This window comes from Leucoraja erinacea, chromosome 13, assembly GCF_028641065.1.
Source record: "Leucoraja erinacea ecotype New England chromosome 13, Leri_hhj_1, whole genome shotgun sequence".
NCBI lineage: Eukaryota > Metazoa > Chordata > Chondrichthyes > Rajiformes > Rajidae > Leucoraja > Leucoraja erinaceus.
In genome coordinates this window covers 49,875,422-49,899,844 of record NC_073389.1, presented here as the reverse complement: position 1 = coordinate 49,899,844, position 24,423 = coordinate 49,875,422, and the positions used below count along the sequence as shown (strand labels likewise).

The 24,423-nt window shown below is 46.5% G+C and overlaps 1 protein-coding gene across 1 annotated transcript; it reads left to right on the top strand.

Annotated features, from left to right (window-relative positions):
- The first annotated feature begins 2,188 nt into the window (after positions 1–2,188).
- On the top strand, positions 2,189–16,049 carry urp2 (urotensin II-related peptide). Its single transcript, XM_055645222.1, has 5 exons — positions 2,189–2,343; positions 3,164–3,298; positions 10,278–10,312; positions 13,528–13,672; positions 15,674–16,049. The coding sequence occupies exons 1-5, from the start codon at positions 2,241–2,243 to the stop codon at positions 15,697–15,699; spliced, it is 444 nt and encodes a 147-aa protein (XP_055501197.1). The 5' UTR covers positions 2,189–2,240; the 3' UTR covers positions 15,700–16,049.
- Positions 16,050–24,423: the final 8,374 nt, after the last annotated feature.

The window sequence follows — 24,423 nt, the reverse complement described above, 5'->3', positions numbered from 1 at the left end:
GCGGGAAAGAGTTGTATTTTGAAAATACTTTAAACACACCAGCCCTATAGTTTCTAGACTTTAGAAGAAACAGGTCATCTCACTGAACTATGAAAGGCTTGGAGAGAGTGGATGTGGAGAGGATGGTTCTACTGGTGGGAGAGTCTAGGACTAGAGGTCGTAGCCTCAGAATGAATGGGCCTTCATTTAGGAAGGAGATGAGGAGAAATGTCTTTAATCAGAGGGTGGTGAATCTGTGGAATTCTTTGCCACAGAAGGCTGTGGAGGCAAAGTCAGTGGATATATTAAAGGCACTGATAGATAGATTCTTGATTAGTACGAGTGTCAGGGGTTACGGATGGAAGACAGGAGAATGGGTTTATGGGGGAGAGATAGATCAGCCATGATTGAATGGCGGAGTAGACTTGATGGGCCGAATGGCCTAATTCTACTCCTATCACAAGATCACTGCAATATCTTCAGTGTTGCAGGAATTAAGCCTCCTTCGGCTAGGTAGTCAAGAATGAGGGGTCACCATCTCAAAATAAGGGGTTGTTTATTCATGATAGATCACGTCTTCATCCAGGAAGCCATGAACCCTTTGAGTTGTCTGCCCGTGGTAGTCAGAGGTCAAAAGACTTTGGGATATTGAAGGAATCAAGTGATGTGACATTAATAGAGTTCATAAGTTTATGTTATGAGAGCAAATTAGGCCATTCGGCCCATCAAGCCTATCCTGCCATTCGATCATGGCTGATCCATCATTCCCCCGCAACCTCATTCTCCTGCCTTCCCTCCTTAACCTGCTGCTTGGACTCTAACCTGCTGCTGACCTTCTACCGCTCGTCCATCGAGAGCCTGCTGACATACTGCATTACAGCATGGTATGGCAGCTGCACCATGGCAGACAGGGAGAGGCTTCAGAGGGTAGCCAGGACAGCGCAGAGGATCATTGGCTGCCCTCTCCCCTCCCTGATGGACATCTACACCTCCCGCTGCCTTAGCAGGGCAAAGAAGATCATCAAAGACAGCTCCCATCCTGCGTTTGGACTGTTCGACCTGCTGCCCTCTGGAAGGTGCTATAGGTGCATCAAATCCAGGACAAACAGACTCAGGAATAGTTGCTTTCCGAGAATTATAACTACTATAAATTCAAATTCACACATGCACTGACTACACCGCCCAACACGGACTTCCATCTGTATATATGTATGTAGCGCCGCAGAATTTGTGCACCTATTCCCCCCCCCCCCCCATCTCCCTTCTGTTTTTTGTTTTTTCTGTTTCTTGTTTTTTGTGCTAAATTGTATGTATGCACTGAGTACGAGCAGCTTTCAGTTTCACTGTACATGTATAGTGACAATAAATGGCATATATCATAACCCCTGACGCCCGTACTAATCAAGGACTTGCCAACCTGCACTTTAAAAATGCCCAAAGATAGACACAAAAAGCAGGAGTAACTCAGCGGGACAGGCAGCATCTCTGGAGATGATGTTTCGGGTCGAGACCCTTCTTCAGACTGAGAGCCAGTGGAGAGGGAGACTTAGAGATAAGGAAGTGGAAGGTGTGAAAAAGAGACATCAAAAGAGATGAGGGTCAAGGAACATGTAGAATAGATCATGGTTAGCTGGGGGGGGGAGCTGACATCGAAGCAAACGCATATACAATGTAACGGGACAGTCAGCCTGGTAGGAGAACTGGGAAGGGAGAGAGAGGGAAAGCCCTTGTTACTTGAAGTTAGAGAAGCCAACATTCAAAGCCACTGGGAGAGGGGGTGGGGGGGGGGGGGTGATATAAGGAGGTCTGTAATTAACGTGGCCATCAACTTGTGACAATCGGAAGCCAGCCCCAATGTGCATTATCCCCGATCACCCTCTCGCCAGTGAATGAATGGGAACGTTGGCTAAATATTTGTGAGGTCGCCCTGTCCAAGTGCTGCTGTAGTGATAGCGTCAGCTAATGTGTTTGCTCTGCAGAACGACGAGAGGTGTGACGCGGGTGGCTTTGACTCTCAACGTGTGGCCAGCGCCAAGCAAAGGGAAGTGGAAACAAAACAAACACAAACCTCATCCCATCAAATGTCAAGGTGTAGATTGGCACTGGATTGATATGTCACCCCCCCTTCTCCCCCCATTCTCCCCTCCCCCTGCCAAGGGTTTAAATATGAGGACTCCTGGAAGTGAGAGAGAGACAGAGTCACTGACAACCAATCCTTGGACCAGAGGAGAACCAGAGAGAGAGAGAGGATTTCAGATACAATGAGGCCGGCTGCCTTGTTCGCGAGTCTCCTAGTCGTTGCCGGAGCAGTGGTTTATTGCGAGTCCTTTCCCGCAGCGCTGGACGCGGCTGAGTCCCACCAGGGTAAGTTGCCTTCAGAGTTATTTACAGGAGACTCGGCGGCGTGCAATGAAGCGATGAGCGAGTGAACTCCACAGGTGACATTGGAGGAAGTTTGCAATAACTTCAATGGTCGCTGAGGAGTTCAGAGATAATTATCGATGGTGGATGAGTGGACGCCGTGGGTCACAGCTATACCTCATTCTGTTTCTCTTGGGCAAAGGCATGGATATTTGATTTCTCCAACCACAAGTGATCCTCGCTTTCCCTCTCTCTCTCTCTCCATCCCCCCCACCCTAGTTCTCCCTAGTTTCACTGGCCTGATACATGTTACTGTCTGTGTGCCTCCATCTCACTTTCCCCTCAGCTGACAGTAAACCCATTCTGCATTTCCCTTCAGCCCCGTCCCCTTTGATCTTTCGTGTTCACGCCTTACTCGGCACCACCCGGTACAACGTTATGTATCCCTGAGGGAAATTGGTCTGCCAACAGTTGCAAAAGGTGCAGTTACCAGGCATGCGTTCTATAATAATAATAATAATGAAATTAAAGTAACCAGATAACGTTTCTAATTGTACGCCTCCTTGCCACTTTCCACCCAGCTGACTATTCTACATTTCCTTGAGCAGCGTCTGCTTTGATCTGTCATGTTCACACCTTGCCCTTCCATATCTCTAGACTCCCCCCCCCCCCCCCCCACCCCCCCCTGACTCTCAGTCTGAAGAAGGGTCTCGACCCGAAACGTCACTCGTTCCTTCTCTCCCAGGGATGCTGCCTGTCCCGGCTGAGTTACTCCAGCATTTTGTGTCTGACGCCCCATCTCCGCGTTCTTGTCTTTTCAAAGAGAATGTGAAGCCGATGTCAAGGGATGCACCCAGCTCGGAAGGACGAGAGAACATCGTGAGTTTCTTGAGCGCTCTTGGTCAGGCACGGAAGAATACGAACGGCAGGTTTCGAACTCAGGCGGCAAGAAGCAGAGGTATGTGTGTGTGTGTGTGTGTGTGTGTGCGCGTTTGTGTGTGTGTGTGTGTGTGAAGAGATTTTGTGACCTAATGACTTATGACCTAAACATAGTACTCTAAACTATATAATAAACGAAAAAAGTTCAGTTCATGTAAATGCTGGGTTACATCTTCAGTGTCAACCAATATCTGCAGTTCCTCCCTATATATTAATAATAATAATAATAATAAATTTTATTTATGGGCGCCTTTCAAGAGTCTCAAGGACACCTTACAAAAATTTAGCAAGTAGAGGAAAAACATGTAAGGGGAATGAAATAAATAGTAGAGACATGACTAGTACACAAATATACTGTTATATCCTGACTACAGGAGCTATCGATACAACTTCAATAGAACTTATGTACTCCGTATCAACAGCTCCTGTGGTCATAAGTTCATAAGTGTTAGGAGCAGAATATGATCATTCAGCCCATCAAGTCTACTCCGCCATTCAATCATGGCTGATCTATCTTTCCCTCCAAACCCCATTCTCCTGCCTTCTTCCCATCCTTGACATCCATACTAATCAAGTATCTATCTCTCTCTGTCTTAAAAACATGCATTTGCAGCCTCCACAGCCTACTGTGGCAATGAATTCCACAGATTCACTACTCTCTGACTAAAGAAATTCCTCCTCATCTCCTTCCTAAAGGAACGTCCTTTAATTCTGAGGCCACAACATCCTCCCCACATTGTTTCTATGTTCTCCCGGTGACCATGTGGGTTTTCTCCGGGTGCTCCAGTTTCCCTCCACATCCCAAACACATGCAGGTTTCTAGGTTAATTGTCTTCTGTAAATTGTCCCTGGCGTGTAGGATAGAATTAGTGTATGGATGATCGCTGGTCAGTGCGGACTCGATGGGTCGAAGGGCATGTTCCCATGTTGTATCTCTAAGCTAAATTTAACTAAATTAAACTAAGCAATGACAGCTAACATGACTTCATCAAGACCAGACCCTGTCTGATCAATATGAATGAATTCTTTGTAGAGGTAGCACTGAGTATCAAAAAGGGAAGGGCAGTAGATGTGATTGACATGGACTTCAGTAAAGCTTTTGACCAAGTTCCCACATGGGAGACTATATGGTTGGAAAGGCTAGGATGTATGGGAAGAAGGGTCTCGACCCGAAACATCACCCATTCCTTCTCTCCAGAGATGCTGCCAGTCCCGCTGAGTTACTCCAGCATTTTGTGTCTACCTTAGGATGCATAGGAACCATGACAAGTTTAGTTTAGTTTAGAGATACTGTGCGGAAACAGACCCTTTGGCCCACCGACTCCGTGCCAACGCACTAGCACTATCCTACACACTAGAAGCAATTTACAATTTTTACCGAAGCCAAGTAACCTACAAACCTGTACGTCTTTCAAGTGTGGAAGGAAACCAGAGCACCTGGAGAAAACCCCATGCAGGTCACTGGGAAGAAGGTACAAACTCCGCGCAGTCAGCACCGGTAGTCAGGTTCGAGCCCGGGTCTCGGGCGATGTGAGGCAGCAACTCTACCGCTGAATCATCGGTAAACTGGATCCAAAATTGACTTGAGAGCAAGAGACAGAGTTATCAATAAGGTACACAGTTAGTATTGTGATTGTGTGTCTGTGGCCAGTGGTGTTCCACAGGGATCAGTGCTGCCACTCTTACTATTTGTGGTACACAGGAATAACTTGGCCGTGGCTGTGGGAGGTTAAATCAGTAGGTTCACAGATCACACAAAGTTTGGCAGAGTTGTCGAAATGTGGAAAAGGTAGCCTTTAGCTACAGGAAACAATATCCATTTGTGGGAGAAACGGGCTGAAAATGGCAGATGGAGTTTAATCCAGACAAATTAGAACTGATATATTGTGGGGGGGCGGCACAGTGGCGCAGCGGTAGAGTTGAGTGCTGTCTTACAGTGCTTACAGCGTCAGAGACCCGGGTTCGATCCCGACTACGGGTGCTTGTCTGTTTGGAGTTTGTACGTTCTCCCCGTGACCTGCGTGGTTTTTCTCCGAGATCTTCGGTTTCCTCCCACACTCCAAAGACGTACAGGTCAGTAGGTTAATTGGCTTGGTATAAATGTAAATTGTCCCTAGTGTGTGTAGGATAGTGTTAATGTGCAGGGGATTTACTGGTTGGCACGGACTCAGTGGGCCAAAGAGCCTGGTTCCTCACTGTATCTCTAAACTAAACTAAATCATCGTCTCACTAATAAGTCTAGGAAGTACACTATGAATGGTAGGGTCCCCATGAACGTTGTGATTAGAGGAAACTTGGGGTACAAGGGTATAAAAGTACTTGAAAGCAGCAACTCAGGTAGATAATATGGTTATGAAGGCATGTGGGATACTGACATCCATTGAAAAGTGCATTATGTGAAGAAGTAGCGAGCCTTTATTTAGTTTTTTAGTTTTAAAGCTACAGAGTGGTCCTTCGGCCCATCGAGTCCACACCGACCAGGCTACAGGATTTTCTTGAATGAATGAATGAATACGTATCCCCCTGTCCCACTTAGGAAACCTGAACGGAAACCTCTGGAGACTTTGCGCCCCACCCAAGGTTTCCGTGCGATTCCCGGAGGTTTTTGTCAGTCCCCCTACCTGCTTCCACCACCTGCAACCTCCGGCAACCACCTGCAACCTCCGGGAACCGCTCGGAAACCTTGGGTGGGGCGCAAAGTCTCCAAAGGTTTCCGTTCAGGTTTCCTAAGTGGGACAGGGGCATAGAATAGAATAGAATAGAATAGAATAGAATAGTTTCTTTATTGTCATTGTAACATGGGCCATGTACAACGAAATTTAAAATGTCAGCCAGTCAGTGCAGCATTCAAACATTTCTAAAGCTAACGAAACATCCACGGTAAAATAATAAAGATAAGCAAATAAATAAAAAACACAGACAAAGCACGCATACACACCCAACCCTCCATCCTTCTGTCGATTTCACCGTTACCACAGTCCCTTAGTCTGTATCGCCCCTGCGTTCCTTGTTACATTTGTCAAGTCACAGTGAAATTCCTTCCTTGCGTACCCTAGGTATGCAAATGGTCACCACATAGAGGGCACTGACAAAGTTACAAATTACCCCCACGCCAGCTCCCTCATTGTTCTCCCACCCCTCCCCCTCCCCCTCCCTCACAGAGTTCCCCCCCCCGCCAGCTCCCCCTTTGTTCATTCCCCCGATATCTTCATATCAGAGGTAGATATAAAGAATGGTTATAGATTTAGAGTAAGGGAAGGGAGTATATAGCGAGGATCTGAGTGGGGGAGCTTTTTCACCAGAAAGTGCTAAGTACCTGATGCTCACTGCCTGAGGGAGTGGTTGAAGAGGGATCGCTGGCTGCAGTTAAGAAGTGTGCAGTGAAGAACTGCAGATGCTGGTTTAAACCGAAGAGAGATGCAAAAATCTGGAGTAACTCAGCGGGTCAGGCAGCATCTCTGGAGAAAAGGAACAGGTGACGTTTTGGGTCAAGACCCTTCTTCGGACTGTCAGGAGGAGCACTTGTATCATTTAGGCACTGAGGCTACGGAGCCAACGATGGCAATGGGAATAACAATGAATGACTTCCACAAGTTGTTGTGGATGAGTCGGATAGAATGACCTGTTCCCATAAAAGGACGCACCTTGTCCATTGGAACACTGGGAACGGCTCGATAGTAATCATGTATCGTGTTTCCACTGACTGGATAGCACGCGGCAAATGCTTTTCACTGTACCTCGGTACGCGTGACAATAAACTAAACTCAACTCAAACGTGCTGGAGTAACTCAGCAGGTCAGGCAGCTTCTCTGGAGGAGAACATGGATGGGTGAGATTTTGGGTCGGGAGCCTCCCTCAGACTAGGGGCGATGAGGGGGAGTCGGGGAGAAGAAATCTGTAAAAGGGGAGAGACAAGACAAAGTGTAGCAACTCCTGGTTTCTGCACTTTGTGACCTGTTTCTATGCTGTGCGAGTCTATGATTTTATGTTTCAATAGGTATCTTAGACAACCTTGAAGAACACAGAGGTGAAGCAATGTAAACATTCTCAAAGTATCAAATTCAGGAGGGGTGGAGATAAAAACAGAAAGCAGCCAGCAAACAAGAAAATGAAAACGGTCCCTACTTAAGGGGCTTGGAGATTTAGGAATAAGTAAATATTCAAGAACATTTGGCTTAAGTGCTTGAATTATTCCATCGCTATGATACGGGACCATGTAGGTAGGAATTTGTAAAGGGTCATGGAAGAAATGAAAGGGAACATGTAGCTGAGTGGATCATTTCATTTAGTTTAACATTGAAACAGAAAATAGGTGCAAGAGTAGACCATTCGGCCCTTCGAGCCTGCACCGCCATTCAATCTGATCATCCATATAACCATATATAACCATATAACAATTACAGCACGGAAACAGGCCATCTCGGCCCTACAAGTCCGAGCCGAACAACTTTTTTTTTCCCCTTAGTCCCACCTGCCTGCACTCATACCATAACCCTCCATTCCCTTCTCATCCATATGCCTATCCAATTTATTTTTAAATGATACCAATGAACCTGCCTCCACCGCTTCCACTGGAAGCTCATTCCACACCGCTACCACTCTCTGAGTAAAGAAGTTCCCCCTCATATTACCCCTAAACTTCTGTCCCTTAATTCTGAAGTCATGTCCTCTTGTTTGAATCTTCCCTATTCTCAAAGGGAAAAGCTTGTCCACATCAACTCTGTCTATCCCTCTCATCATTTTAAAGACCTCTATCAAATCCCCCCTTAACCTTCTGCGCTCCAGGGAATAAAGACCTAACTTATTCAACCTATCTCTGTAACTTAGTTGTTGAAACCCAGGCAACATTCTAGTAAAATCAGTACCCCGTTCCTGCTCTTTCCCCATAACCTTTGATTCATTTAACCTTAAGAGCTAAATCTAACTCTCTATTGAAAACATCAAGAACCAGTTAGAAACATCCAAACAGTTTAGTTTGGAGATACAGCGCAGAAACAGGTCCACGCCGACCCTCACTCCCCGCACATTATCGTACGCTCACTAGGGTCAATTTTACATTTATACATTTACACCAAGCCAATTAACCTACATATCTGTATGTCTTTGGAGTGTGGGAGGAAACCGAAGATCTCAGAGAAAACCCTAGCAGGTCACAGGGAGAATGAATGCACAAACTCCGTACAGAGAAGCACCCGTAGTCAGGATTGAACCTGGGTCTCTGGCGCTGAAAGGCAGGAGCTTTCCCGCTGCGCCATCCTGCTACCCACAATGGTTTCATGCCCATTAAATCCTCTCTGCACTCTTACCAATTAACAACACCCTTCCTTTATCAGGGTGGCCAAAACTGAACACAATACTAAATGCAGCCTCACAACCATAATGTAACATCTCGATACTTTCAAGAGAGAGTTAGATAGGGCTCTTGAAGATAGCAGAGTCAGGGGATATGGGGAGAATGCAGGAACGGGGTACTGATTGGGGATGATCAGCCATGATCACATCGGCTCGAAGGGCCGAATGGCCTACTCCTGCACCTATTGTCTATTGTCTATCCCAACTTCTACATTCACCAGATCGACACAAAAAGCTGGAGTAACTCAGCGGGTCAGACAGCATCTCTGGATGAAAGGAATAGGTGACGTTTCGGGTCACGACCCTTCTTCAGACTGAGAGTCAGGGAGAGGGAAACAAGAGGTGTAAATAGTGATACAGGGAGATATAGACCTAATAAATGTAAGATATGCAAAAAGCAACAATGATAAAGGAAAGAGGCCTTGTTGTTAGTAGTGAGCTAGGTGAAAATGAGTTACAGACAATGAGACTCAACATGACGGCTCTGAAGCTAGTACGTCACCTGACTGATGAAGGTCAATATACCAAAAGCCTTCTTGACCACCCTGCACACCCATGATATTTTAATATCGATAGTGGTAGCAATACCATTGTACTGGAATGAATTTGAAGTTATTCTCTTCCCCGGAAACACCCATAGATTGAAAGTTTTACTGATCTTTTTACTTTCCTCAGAAGTGGGGAACCCTCAGGCTATTTTTGATGAGACTGTACTAGCTTTATCTTGCACTAAATGTCTAGCACTAAATTAATAACACTAAATGTCATTCGCGTTATTCCCATTATCATGTATCTGTACACTGTGGACGACTTGATTGTAATCATGTATTGTCTTTGCGCTGACTGGTTAGCACGCAACAAAAGCTTTTCACTGTACCTCGGTACATGTAACAGTAAATTAAACTCAACTTAACTAAACTAAACTAAAAAAAAGAAATAATAAATAATCCAGGAAGATTATTCAATCCTTTCAAGCTCGAAAGGGTACAGAGAAGAATTACGAGGATGTTGCCAGGACTAGAGGGTCTGAGCTATAGGGAGAGGTTGAGTGGGCTGGAACTCTATTCCTTGGAGCTCAGGAGGATGAGGGGTGATCTTATAGAGGTGTATAAAATCATGAGAGGAATAGATCGGGTAGACGCACAGAGTCTCTTGCCCAGAGCAGGTGAATCGAGGACCAGAGGACGTAGGTAAAAGGTGAAGGGGAAAAGATTTACTGCGAATCTGAGGGGTAACTTTTTCACACTGAGATACTTGGGTGTATGGAACGAGCTGCCAGAGGAGGTAGATGAGGCAAGGACTATCCCAACGTTTAAGAAACAGATAGACAGGTACACGGATTGGGCAGGTTAGGAGGGATATGGACCAAACACAAGCAGGTGGGACTAGAGTAGCTGGGACATGTTGGCTGGTGCAGGCAAGTTGGGCTGATGGGCCTGTTCCCACACTGTATCACTTTATGGCTCTAAGGGAAAAGTGCAAGATGATTATTGAGGTTGCAGGTCCAGTGCCAATGTGGTTGAAAGGAGATTCAACTATAGGCAGACATGATGCCACTCTTGGTGATGAAGGTGTTTACAGGTGTTTAAAAGACATGTTGTTGCCACATTATTGCTCAGTGATTTTCTCTTTCTGATTACTTGCAGCTAATGGAAAGAGAACCGACATAAAAGGTGTCACGGTAAGATATTGAGCGTCAATTTTAGCATTAATGTCAGCAAACCTGTGATCCCCGCTCTCTCACGCGGAAGTTTATCGGATTTTTACATGTCTCATGTGGATTCTGAACAAATTCAGACAACATTCAAATTTGGGATAAACACAGACACGAGCAACGTCACATGCTAGCTGGAAACATGCACGGTGGCGCAGTGGTAGGGTTGCTGCCTGAGGCACGGGTTCGATCCCGACTACAGGTGCTTGGCTGTACGGAGTTTGTACGTTCTCCATGAGACCCTGTGGGATCTCTCCCAGATCTTCGGTTTCCTCCCACACTCCAAAGATGTACAGGTTTGGAGGTTAATTGGCTTAGTACAAATGTAAAATTGTCCCCAGTGTTTATGTGCGGGGATCGCTGGTCAGTGCAGACTCGGTGGGCCGAAGGCCTTGTTTCCACGCTGTATCTCTAAACCAACTGAACTAATGCTGGTTTGCAAAGTGCTGGAGGATAGGTAATGTTATGTTTTGAGACCTATCCATGCTCTCCAGAGATGTTGCCTGACCCGTCGAGTTAAGGGCCTGTTCCACTTACGCGACCTTGGCTCGCAAATAGCGCGACCTCGTGGTCGATTGAGGCGTACGGGCACCGTTTGGCCGCATGGGGCCAGTCCCACTTAGAAGCGCGGACTTGTGCGGGGCCCCAAAATTCTGACAGTGGCTGAAATCTTCACGCGCCAACGGCCTGTTGGCACGATGGTGCATTGCAGACGTACGCAGCGTCTTGACAGCGTACGCCTAGCGCGTGGCATTGCGCGATGACGTCACTGTGCGACGCCAAAATTCAGTCGGCCCGCCTCCTGCCCAGCTGATTGGTAAGCATGACGCAAATGACGTCACGTGCGAACTTAGCGCGTACTTAGCGCGAACTTCACGTGAACTCCGCTTCCGTTTGGTCGCACCAAACGCACGCAATCGCATGCAATTGGGACAGGCCCTTTACTCCAGCACTTTATGTCCTTTTCACATATCGGCTGGTATAAAATATTCATACAAAGAGAACAAAAAACAACACACAAAAACAATACTGAACTTCTGGGTCTTCTAGTGTGCTGTGATACTATTTCCACATCATAAGGATGCTTTGATACTAAAATGGATACATTCTTGATATAGAATTCTTGAGTATAGGAGTAAAGAGATCCTTCTGCAGTTGTACGGGGCCCTGGTGAGACCACATCTGGAGTATTGTGTGCAGTTTTGGTCTCCTAATTTGACGAAGGATATCTTTGCTATTGAGGCAGTGCAGCGTAGGTTCACGAGGTTAATCCCCGGGATGGCGGGACTGTCATATGAGGATAGATTGGAAAGACTGGGCTTGTATTCACTGGAATTTAGAATGATGAGAGGGGATCTTATAGAAACATATATAAAATTATAAAAGGACTGGACAAGCTAGATGCAGGAAAAATGTTCCCAATGTTGGGGGAAGTCCAGACCCAGGGGCCACAGTCTTCGAATTAAGGGGAGGCCATTTAAAACTGAGATGAGAAAAAAACGTTTACACCCAGAGAGTTGTGAAGGCAGTAGCGGCCAATTTACTAGGGGCTAGCGGAATCAAGGGATACGCGGAGAAGGCAGGCACAGGTTACTGATTGTGGATGATCAGCCATGATCACAATGAATGGCGGTGCTGGCTCGAAGGGCCAAATGGCCTCCTCCTGCACCTATTTTCTATGTTTCTATGTTTCGATGTTAAAATGAGCCAGAACACAATATTAAGGTTTGACGGTAGTGGTGCTGCCAATATTGTTGAGACAAGCAGAATTATATTCCTTAACCGTAATAATCGGGTTGAGAATGGTGTAGTGCCATTGCACTTTGTGCTTTGTGCAACTAATGAGAAGTACCTCTTACTGTTGTCAGCCTGGTCTATTATCAGAGTAAGGCACAAAGTGCTGGAGTAACGCAGAAGGGTCAGGCATCAAACTTGGAGAACATGGATGGGTGACGTTTTAGGTCAGGTTCAGTCTGAAGAAGGGTCCCAAACCCGAAACGTCACCTTATCCATTTTCTCCAGAGACGCTGCCCGACCCGTTGAGTTACTCCAGCATTTTTGTGTCTATCTCTGGCAAATGATAGGTGGACTGATTGCAAAAGAGGACATGCATCAGAAGCGGCCATGGGTCAGTGTGAAGAAGGGTACCGACCCAAAACGTCACCTATCACTTTTCAACAGAGATGCTCCACACCCATTGAGTTACTCCAGCATCTTTGGTATAACCCAGCCTCTGGAGGTCCTTCTTATCATGTTATAATTTCCTGGACTTTGTCCCGCCCCTACCTCCCTTCCAAGTTTCTCGCCCCTATTACAATCAATGTGAAAAAGGGTCTTGTTTCGAAAGATCACCTTTAAATGATCACAGGTTAATGAACCCTCCCCACAACCGATACACTTGTGATGCATCTGAAATGCTTATCTAATATGTATCTAAGTGCTTATATATAGTGAGCACTGGAATTTAGAAGGATGAGAAGGGATTTTATAGAAACATATAAAATCATTAAGGGATTAGACAGGCTAGAAGCAGGAAAAACGGTCCCGATGTTGGGAATGTCCAGAACCAGGGGTCACAGTGTAAGAATAAGGGGAAGGGTATTTAGGACTGAGATGAGGAAAACCATTTTCAACCAGAGAGTTGTGAATTCACTGGATGGATTCAAGAGAGAGTTGGATAGAGCTCGTAGGGTTTACAGAATCAGGGGATATGAATGAATGAATTAATGAATCAATTAATTAATTAATTAATTAATTAATTAATTGATTAATGAATGAAGAAATGAATGAATGAATAAGTTTATTGGCCAAGTATTCACATACAAGGAATTTGCCTTGGTGCTCCGCCCGACAACATGACCTACAGTGACAGTTAGGAATGACACATAAAACATTAAACATTAATAATAAAACATTATTGATCATGGGGAGAAAACAGGATATGGGGAGAAAACAGGAATGGGGTACTGATTGGGGATGATCAGCCATGATCATATTGAATGGCAGTGCTGGCTTGAAGGGCCGAATGGCCTACTCCTGCACATATTGTCTGTGTTTCTATGTTTCTATGTGAATTTCACTGTACCTGTGACAAATGAAGTACCATGCCATACCATCTTGGAATTAAGGAACAAAAACTAAGCCTTCTGACATTTATAAGGTTTCTTTGGCTTGCTTCCTAGGAAGTGATCGAAGAATTAACTGACGGTTCTTTGCCCGCTGACAAGGAGAAAGAAGTGAAAGATGAAGTACTTCCTCCAAGTCCTTTGAAAGAGAAAGACACCAAGAAAGCAAAGAAACCGCCTGGGAAGAAATCAAACAGAAGAGGTGTGTGAAACAAAATGGGGGCAAATTGGATTAGTGGAGATGGGTATTGGAAAGATGGGCCGAAGGGTCTTTTATTTACTGTACAGCTCTATCTCTGTATGAACTCAGACCATTGCCTCACCTGCATTCCCACTGTCGCAGGGAGCTCCAATGTACATTTAACCCCCTGCCATCATCTCTCACAGTCATTCAGTAATGTCATGATGCTGAATTGTCATGTTTAATAAGTGATAGGAGCAGAATTAGGCCATTCGGCCCATCAAGTCTACTCCGCCATTTAATCATGGCTGATCTATCTCTCTCTCCTAACCCCATTCTCTTGCCTTCTCCCCACAACCCCTGACACCCGTACTAATCAAGAATCTATCTCTCTCTGCTTTAAATATATCCAATGTCAAAAACATCCATTGACTTAGAACATGCAATTCCACGGGTTTGCAAAATCTGACTAAAGAAATTCCTCCTCATCTCCTTCCCAAAAGAACATCCTCTAATTCTGAGACTGTGACATCTAGTCCCAGACTCCCTCACTAGTGGAAACATCCTCTCCACATCCACTCTATCCAAGCCTTTCACTATTCTGTGCGTTTCAACGAGGTCCCCCCTCATTCTTCTAAACTCCAGCGAGAACAGGCCCAGTGCCGACAAACGCTCATCATATCATAAAACCTCTAGATCCTTTTCAGGGTATCCTGATCTTTGCTGATATTTATTGTCGTAGAATTATATAGCATGGAAACAGACCCTTCAGCTCAACTTTCCCACACCGACCAACATGCCTCATTTACATTTCCGTCTGAAGAAGGGTTTCGGCCCGAAACGTCGCCTATTTCCTTCGCTCCATAGATGCTGCTGCACCCGCTGAGTTTCTCCAGCTTTTTTGTGTAACCTTCATGCCTCATTTACACGAGTCCCACCAGCCTGCATTTGGCCCGTATCCCTCTAAACCTATCCTATCTATATATATCTCTCCAAATATTTTTTAAATGTTGTGATAGTACTTGCCTCAACTACTTCCTCCAGCAGCTCGTTCCATACACCTACCACCCTTTGTGTAATCAAAACTTGTCCCTCGGATTCCTATTAAGTCTTTCCCCCCTCACCTTAAACCTATGTCCTGTTGGCTCAGGAGCCAAAAAACCTTCAAAACCTGCTCATCTTTTGCATTGGGAAGAGACCAGAGCACCCGGAGAAAAACCACGAGGTCACAGAGAGAACGTACAGACTCCGTACAGACAGCACCGATAGTCAGGATCGAACACGGGTCTCTGGCGTTATAAGGCAGCAACTCTCTCTCTGCGCCACTGGGCTGCCCAAAATACAAATTTTATTTTTTTATAAAACACAGAATGCTATTCTGAATAATTTGTGCCTGCCTAAAAAATACTAGTACTAAGTTATATATATTAAAAAAAACCCTAAACACAGAACACTAACCCTATACACGGTGGCGCAGCGGTGGAGTTACTGCCTTTACAGCGCTTGCAGCGCCGGAGACCCGGGTTCAATCCTGACTACGGGTACTGTCTGTGTGGAGTTTGTACGTTCTCCCCGTGATTTTTCTCCAATATCTTCGGTTTTCTCCCACACCCAAAAAATGTACAAGTTTGTAGGTTAATTGGACTGGCATACGTGTAAATTGTCCACAGGTAGCCAGCATCTTTGGAGAGAAGGAATGGGTGTCGTTTCGGGTCGAGGCCCTTAAGGGTCTCAACCCAAAACGTCACCCATGATCAGTTTGAAGAAGGGTCTCAACCCAAAACATCGCCCATTCATTCTCTCCAGAGATGCTGCCTCACCCGCTGAGTTACTCCAGCATTTTGTGACTGCATTCGATTTAAACCAGCATCTGCAGTTCTTTCTTACATAAATTTTCCGCAGTGTGTGTAGGGTAGTGTTAATGTGCGAGGATCGCGGGTTAGTCTGGACTTGGTGGGCCGAAGGGCCTGTTTCCATGCTGTATCTCTATACTAAACTGATAGCTTTCTCCTTATTTTGCAGCCTGCTTTTGGAAGTATTGTAACTGAAGACCGGACATGAGCGGCATTTCAGACGGACCTAGTCGGCGACCCACTGTACATATTTAAAACCTTTGACCGAAAGTTTCTCCATTTTAAACTTTCAACACTATCCTTCACTCGACAGGATAAAAATCTAATCCGCTTTTTTTTTTTTTTTTTGCCTCGCGTAAAAATGTTATCTTGAAGAATCTAGTTAAATGTGTATTTAAAGTGTCTTATTGAAATAAAAGTCTACTTTTTATTAATCAATTTGCTTTTTCCAACACTAGTCACACCGCACATTAATTTATATTAACGTTAGAATTCCACGTTGGTTTCTTTGGTATCAAATCCTCACATTTACTTTTCAACCTGAAAGGATTCTTTGGTGAACGGTTCTGACAACACTCATGTTTACTTTGGCACCGAGATTTCCGATATTACATCAAAACCGAGCTGGACAATGATCATGAAGGCAACTCTCCCAAACGCCAAGTTACAGGTTTCCAAGAAACATAAATAAAACCCTGTATAAAACAAAGTGTCCCGTGATGTCCAGTGGATATATCACCACTTTATCCATTCATTGGCATGGAGACCAACTACTGATAGGTAAAGTGTAGCTACAACTCATCTTTTTCCCATGATAGTATTATTTTGATTGGTATCATTTATTTTCTCACCGTTTTTCACTTTAAGGCGGCACGGTGGCGCAGCGGTAGAATTGCTGCCTAACCACTTAGGAAACCTGAACGGAAACCTCTGGGAATTATGTGCCCCACCCAAGGTTTCCGTGCGGTTCCGGAGGTTTTTTGTCAGTCTCCCTACCTGCTTCCACTACCTGCAACCTCCGGCAACCACCTGCAACCTCCGGGAACCGCACGGAAACCTTGGGTGGGGCGCAAAGTCTCCAGAGGTTTCCGTTCAGGTTTCCTAAGTGGGACAGGGGCGGCGCCAGAGACCCGGTTTCAATCCTGGCTGCGGGTGCTTGTCTGTACGGAGTTTGCACGTTCTCATTGTGAACCCGCGTGGGTTTCCTCCGGCTGCTCCGGTTTCCTCCCACATCCCAAAGACATGCGGGCTTATAGGTTAATTGGCCTCTGTAAATTCCTCCAATCTATTCCTCTCATGATCTGTATCTCTATTATAGAGTGATACAGTGTGGAAACAGGCCCTTCAGCCCAACTTGCCCACACCAGCCAGCATGTCCCAGCTATACTAGTCCCACCTGCCCGCATTTGGTCCATATCCCTCCAAACCGGTCCTATCCATGCACCTTGTACCAATAATCCATATAACCATATAACCATATAACAATTACAGCACGGAAACAGGCCATCTCGGCCCTACTAGTCCGTGCTGAACAAAAAATTTTTTCCCCTTAGTCCCACCTGCCTGCACTCATACCATAACCCTCCATTCCCTTCTCATCCATATGCCTATCCAATTTATTTTTTTAAATGATACCAATGAACCTGCCTCCACCACTTCCACTGGAAGCTCATTCCACACCGCTACCACTCTCTGAGTAAAGAAGTTCCCCCTCATATTACCCCTAAACTTCTGTCCCTTAATTCTGAAGTCATGTCCTCTTGTTTGAATCTTCCCTATTCTCAAAGGGAAAAGCTTGTCCACATCAACTCTGTCTATCCCTCTCATCATTTTAAAGACCTCTATCAGGTCCCCCCTTAACCTTCTGCGCTCCAGAGAATAAAGACCTAACTTATTCAACCTATCTCTGTAACTTAGCTGTTGAATTATTTGACCATGTCGCATTATTTTATACCATCTTATACCTTTAGTCAAGAACTTCAAATTCCTGGGCGTGCATATTTCCAAAGATCTTGCCTGGTCCCAGCACACTGGTGCAATTCTAAAGAAAGCACATCAGCGCCTCTACTTCCTGAGACCATTTGGAGAGTCGGTATGTCAAAGAGGACTCTCGCGAACTTCTACAGGTGCACAGTAGAGAGCATGCTGACTGGTTGCATCGTGGCTTGGTTCGGCAACTTGAGCGTCCAGGAGCGGAAAAGAATGCAGAAAGTTGTAGGATCTATTGCAGTCGCTGCCTCAAAGAGGCTGCCAACATCATCGAGGACCCACACCATCCTGGCCACACACTCATCTCTCCGCTGCCAGCAGGTAGAAGGTACAGGAGCTTGAAATCTGGTGCATCCAGGTTCAGTAACAGCTTCTTCCCCACAGCCATCAGGCTATTAAACTCACCATCAAACAAACTCTGAACTATAACAGCCTATTGCACTTTATCTGTTTATTTATGTGTGTATATATATGGTCTATGCTATACAGACAAACTGAACTGTTCTGTATTTATGCCTACAATACTCTGCTGTGCTGCAGCAAGCAAGAATTTAATTGTCCTATCTGGGACACATGACAATAAATTTTACTTCGGAGTCACGTGAGTGACTACGTGAAGAACCCACCCAGCGCGCAGGCGCGGCATTACGTCAGCAGTGCAACAGCGGCAGCAGCTGGAGCCAGGCTCTCCAGCTGCAGCATAAAGACGAGACCTCAGGTAAGTGCCTTTTTTGTTTCAGAGTCGCGCTAGAGAGAATAATGGCCTCTCGCAAGCGACCAGCCAGGAGGACTGCCTGCCCTACTCCACCCGAGGACGGGTCCATAGCGGGACGGCAGCCTCTCGCAGCGGAGGAGCTTTTTCAACGCTCCCGCTCACCCGACACCGAGCCGCCCCCAGTGCTGCAAATCTCGACGCCCCGCACAGGGAGGAAGGCGACACAGAAAACCGACCGGCCGGTGTCCTCCGATGATTCGGAGGAACGGGAACACTCTCCCCCACCGAAAAGGGGAGACGTTCGGATGAGCTGCATGAGGCAGCTCCTCGAACGTATGATTAATGAGGAGATGCGGCATCTCCCAGGAGGACGGGCTTTGGCCTCCTCCTCTCCACACCCTTCTGTACCCTCTATATTCGAGGGCAGTAAGGGAGGCCAGGACTGGGCTGGCCTATCCCAAGGGCAGGCGGAGGATATCGTCAGCATGCCGGGCGTGCCGGAAGAAGAGCTACTGGGTGTAGTGGGCCGATATGCGGCACCACCAACAACTGGGATGGTGTTGCCACCCAGAATGGCGGCAACTATAAACAGGCTGTCCAACAACCCGCTGCAGGACAAGGCTGTCCAGCAGGCCCTTGACAACTACATCGCGCCCGAAAATTGCGAGGCGCTGAAGGTCAAGACGGTAAATGGGCAGATCTGGAACCAGCTGGGGCAGCACATAAGGGCTCAGGAGGTAAAAATGCAGCGAGTCCTGAAGCTACACTCAGCAGCCGTCACCGCCTTTGCTCGGTCAGTTGGGGAGGAAGACCTGACCATACCCCAGCAAGATGCCCTCGCACTGATGTGCGGCACCACGTACGAGCTAAACAACCTACGGCGGGACAACATCAGGCCTGCCCTCAACCCAACATATGCGGGCCTCTGTAAAGCTCCAGCGCCCGAACGACAGGCGCTGCTATTTGGTGCGGATCTGCCCAAAAGGCTCAAGGAGTTGGAAGAGGCGGCAAAACCAGTAGGCCTCATGAGGGCAGGGCCAGGACCGAGCAGGGCGAAGACACCCAGTTGGCCGCACGCCTCGGCAGCCACCAGCAGATACCGAGCTGGTGAAAAGCCTGGTGACCGCCTCCCACTACCCCCAGTGCTCTTTTTTAGAGCGGGGCCCAGGGCGGAGCCGTGGGAAGATGCGCCGCCCCACCGCAGCACCAACACGGACAACCTTGGGCCAGACCCACCGGAAACGACCCCACAAGTGAACATGGAGGTAGGTGGGTCTGGTTCCTGTCAACATACACAGACAAAGGGTGTAGTATTAACAGGGGGACGTTTGAGGTTCTTCAAGCATGTTTGGTGCTCCCTTACTAACAATCAGTTTATACTCAACAGTATTAGTGGATACAAGATTGAATTCAAACCAGGCGTAGAACCGCCAGTTCAGCACATGCCCCAAAGGGTGTTCCTTCCCTCGGCAGTTGAGAAGGTAGAAGGACAAGCTGAACTTGATCGGCTCGTGGCTAAAGGCATCATAGAAATGACCACACACGAGCCGCAAGAATTTGTATCAAATATTTTTCTCAAAACTAAAAAAGATGGTGGATGTCGCATTATTATTGACCTGACATCACTTAATCAGTCTGTTGAGTATCAACATTTCAAAATGGAGACATTTGTCACTGCCAGACAACTGATCTCCAAGGGATACTACATGGCAAGCATAGATATCAAAGATGCTTACTATTTGGTACCCATTCATAAAGATTACTTTAAATATCTGAAATTTATCTGGAGGGGCCAGCTATGGCAGTACCGAGCTTTGCCCAATGGTTTAACGACAGCTCCCAGACTATTTACGAAAATTCTTAAAGTGGCCATGAAGAAATTGAGAGAATTAAAACATTTAGTAGTGGCCTATCTGGACGATGTTCTCATATTAGGAAGAACACGGGATCAAGCTGTCGCAGGAGTGTTAGCCACTAAACAACTCCTTGAAACTTTGGGTTTTATCCTCCACCCAGATAAATCAATATTGGAGCCTACTACTAACATGGATTACTTAGGCTTCACTATTGACACGATTCACATGACTGTCACTCTGCCCAGAAACAAAACAGTTTCACTCATTGAAGCTTGTAGCCATTTAATTGCCACACCGCAACCTAGAATACGGCATGTAGCCAGAGTTATTGGCTCTATAGTAGCAGCATTTCCGGCTGCCCAACATGGGCCCTTGCATTATCAAAATCTCCAAAGAGCAAGGACTCATGCATTACGCCTTCATAGGGGGCATTATGATCGCAAAATGGATTTACCCGCTGAAGCCAAATTAGAACTTCAGTGGTGGGTTGACAATATTTGGCACAGTCACAGTCCTATCACCGTAACCAATCCTAACATAACCATTGCAACGGATGCCAGTGCTTTAGGCTGGGGAGCTACTAACTCCAAAGACAGCACAGGTGGCAGATGGACTAATTCAGAGGCATCGCTACTACACTCACTGGGCATTAACTTTTTGGAAATGCTCGCCGCCTTTTATGGGCTAAAAGCATATGCATCTGGTATGCGACACGTGCATGTTAGAATTATGATCGACAACACTACGGCAGTATCTTATATCCAGCACATGGGTGGCATTAAATCAGTATCATGCGACAAATTAACTGCTATAATCTGGCAATGGTGTGTCGAGAGACATATTTGGCTATCAGCTGCCTATTTACCAGGCAAGCTAAATTTAGTGGCGGACACCAGGTCACGAAAATTCAACGACAACATCGAATGGATGTTGGACCCAAAATCATTTGCTAAAATTATCAAGCAATATGGTACGCCAGATATAGATTTGTTTGCGTCTAGGTTAAATCACCAAATACCCATGTATGTGGCTTGGGAACCAGACCCAGAGGCAGCAGCGGTAGATGCCTTCACGCTGGACTGGGGAAATTTCTTTTTCTATGCTTTCCCTCCCTTCTGCCTCATCAGTCGGGTACTCCAGAAAATTCAGGCAGACTCAGCCTCTGGCATTCTGGTCGTGCCCGACTGGCCTACCCAACCATGGTTCCCAATGTTCCACGACATGGTGGTAGAGACACCAATGGTCCTTCAACACCACCCCCAATTATTGACTCACCCGGTAACTGGCATTAGCCATCCATGCCACCAAAAATTGAAACTCCTGGTTTCCAGATTTTGAACAGGCCTTACCGGGGATTGGGGTTATCAGACAGAACAATCACCACCATGTCGGCATCCCTGCGAGTTTCCACCAAGAAACAGTACCTGACCTTCATCAGGAAATGGGAACAGTACTGTCTGGACGCAGGGACATCCTACACGACGACTTCGATCTCGGATGTGCTGGAGTTCCTGGCCCACCTGCACCATGATCTCAAGATGAGCTACAGTGCCATCAACACGGCTCGGAGCGCACTGTCCGCATATCTAATGCCGATAGAACAGCATAGTGTGGGATCCCACCCTCTAGTCATCAGACTCCTTAAGGGGATCTTTAATACCAAACCCCCTACGCCTAGATACACTCACATGTGGGATGTGAGTGTAGTTCTCACACACCTTCGAGGTTGGCCTCCGGTGGGATCCCTGAGCCTGGAACAGGCCACTTACAAAACCCTCATGCTCATGGCGCTTGTCTCAGCTCAAAGGGTCCAGTCGCTCCATCAGCTTAATCTAAACTACATGGTGACCACCCCAGATACCATTACTTTCACTATGCCGGGGTTGGTAAAACAAAGTAGACCAGGTACATCAAACTCCCCGATGATCTTCCGGGCTTACCCTCCAGAACCTAGGCTGTGTGTGGTGACCCACCTTCAACATTATCTAGACACTACCCAAACGCTAAGAGGGAGAGAGAAAGCCTTATGGGTTAGCCACAGGAAGCCTTTTGGACGGGTAACCAGCCAAACATTATCCAGATGGTTGAAACAGGTCCTCAGCATGGCAGGGATTAACACTAATGTTTTTAAATCCCATTCAACCAGGGCAGCGTCCACCTCAGCGGCGGATAGGATGCAGGTTCCCCTCGACCACATCCTCAGAGCAGCGGGATGGTCAAGGGAATCGACATTCCAACGATTTTACAACAAACCGCTGATGGAACAGGACGTCTTTGCGGATACTGTTTTACAAACCGCAAAGTTATGATTTAAAGCCCATGGGAGCTATTTTGTTTTTGTTATAGTTAATAAATATTTCTTTTATAACTAAACAAACTTGTTGGTCTCTAGCTACCACTTCCTCCCTCGATGACCTTTCGGCAGTGAGTGATATAACTGTTACACGGTTTGAAATCACAGACCTTTGAAGTCTTCACGTAGTCACTCACGTGACTCCGAAGTAAAATAGTAAGATTAAACGAGTACTTACCAGTACGAAGTTTGATCTGTATTTTATGAGGAGTTACGATGAGGGATTACGTGCCCTCCGCTCCCACCCTCATTATATAGATCAAATTCGGACTAATGTCTCGTTGGTCTTCACTATCTTTACTTCAACTAGTGTCTATCTGTGATTCCACACCGCTGCTTGGAAGTATGCCGCGCCTGCGCGCTGGGTGGGTTCTTCACGTAATCCCTCATCGTAACTCCTCATAAAATACAGATCAAACTTCGTACTGGTAAGTACTCGTTTAATCTTACTATTATCTTGTAGGATAGAACTAGTGTACGGGTGATTGTTGGTCACTGAGGACTTGATGGGCCAAAGGGCCTGTTTCCACGCCGTATATCCAAACAAAACTAAATTTGCACAGCAACATACTAATTGATGGGGCAGGCAGATAAGAAACTGGTTCCCCGGATACTTCTCAGGATGGTGCTTGAGATCACTAGGTCTCATATTCATCCTCCTGTTTGGAGTTGCTCCATTAAGCTCCATGATGCCTCCCAGGAGCACAATGAGGTAAAGAGAAAGCAAGAAAGTCGCCTGAAACAAAAAGCAAACTGCACCATTAACTCTGTGTTGCATATGCAGTCGTAGTCATACAGACCCTTCAGCCCAACTTGCCCACACTGACCAACATGCCCCATCTGTAATAGTCCCACCTGCTTGCATTTAGCCCATATCCCTCTAAACCTATCCCATCCGTGTATCTGTCTAAATGTTTCTTTAATGTTGTGATGGCAACTGCCTCAACTACTTCCTCCAGCAGCTCGTTCCGTACACCTAACATCCTCTGTATAAAAGGTTGCTCCTCGGGTTCCTATTAAATCACTCCCCCTTCACCTTAAACCTATGTCCCCTGGTACTCTATACCCATATGCCCCTGTCCCACTTAGGAAACCTGAACGGAAACCTCTGGAGACGTTGCGCCCCACCCAAGGTTTACCGTGCGGTTCCCGGAAGTTCCCAGAGATTTTTGTCAGTCTCCCTACCTGCTTCCACTACCTGCAACCTCCGGCAACCACCTGCAACCTCCGGGAACCGCACGGAAACCTTGGCTGGGGCGCAAAGTCTCCGGAGGTTTCCGTTCAGGTTTCCTAAGTGGGACAGGGGCATTAAATCTCTAATCCTACAGCAACCTTTCTTACTTTCTATACACTGTAAATGGCTCGATTGTAATCATGTATTGTCTTTCCACTGACTGGATAGCTCACAACAAAAGCTTTTCACTGTACCTCAGTACACGTGACAATAAACTAAACTAAACCAAACTGCAATATAATATGTGTAGGAAGGACCTGCAGATGTTGGTTTCAACTAAAGATAGACACAAAAAGCTGGTGTAACTCAGCGGGACAAGCAGCATCTCTGGAGAAAAGGAATAGGTGGCGTTTCGGGTCGAGACCCTTCTTCAAACTGAGAGTCGGTGGAAAGGGAAAAGAGAGATATGGACAGTGGTGGAGCGAGATAAAGAACAAATGAATGAAAGATATGCAAAAAGGTAACGATGATAAAGGAAACAGGCCACTGTTAGCTGTTTACTGGGAGAAAACCAACACAGATAATGAGACTCAACAAGACGGCTCTTCAGTCTGAAGAAGGATCTCAACCCGAAACGTCTCTCCAAAGATGCTGCCTGTCCCGCTGAGTTACTCCAGCATTTTGAGTCTATCTTCGGGTTTAAACCAGCATCAGCAGTTCCTCCCAACACAAGACTACTTTGAAGCTGGTATGACTTGGGTAGGGGAGGGATGGGGGGGGGGGGGGGGGGGGGGGGGGGGGGGGGGGGGGGGGGGGGGGGGGGGGGGGGGAT

Excerpts from the sequence above, each read along its gene's own strand:
- urp2 (XM_055645222.1), top strand. The coding sequence starts at position 2,241 with ATGAGGCCGGCTGCCTTGTTCGCGAGTCTCCTAGTCGTTGCCGGAGCA. Across the intron at positions 3,299-10,277 it reads TCAGGCGGCAAGAAGCAGAG|CTAATGGAAAGAGAACCGAC; the intron begins GTATGTGTGTGT and ends GATTACTTGCAG. Across the intron at positions 13,673-15,673 it reads GAAGAAATCAAACAGAAGAG|CCTGCTTTTGGAAGTATTGT; the intron begins GTGTGTGAAACA and ends CTTATTTTGCAG.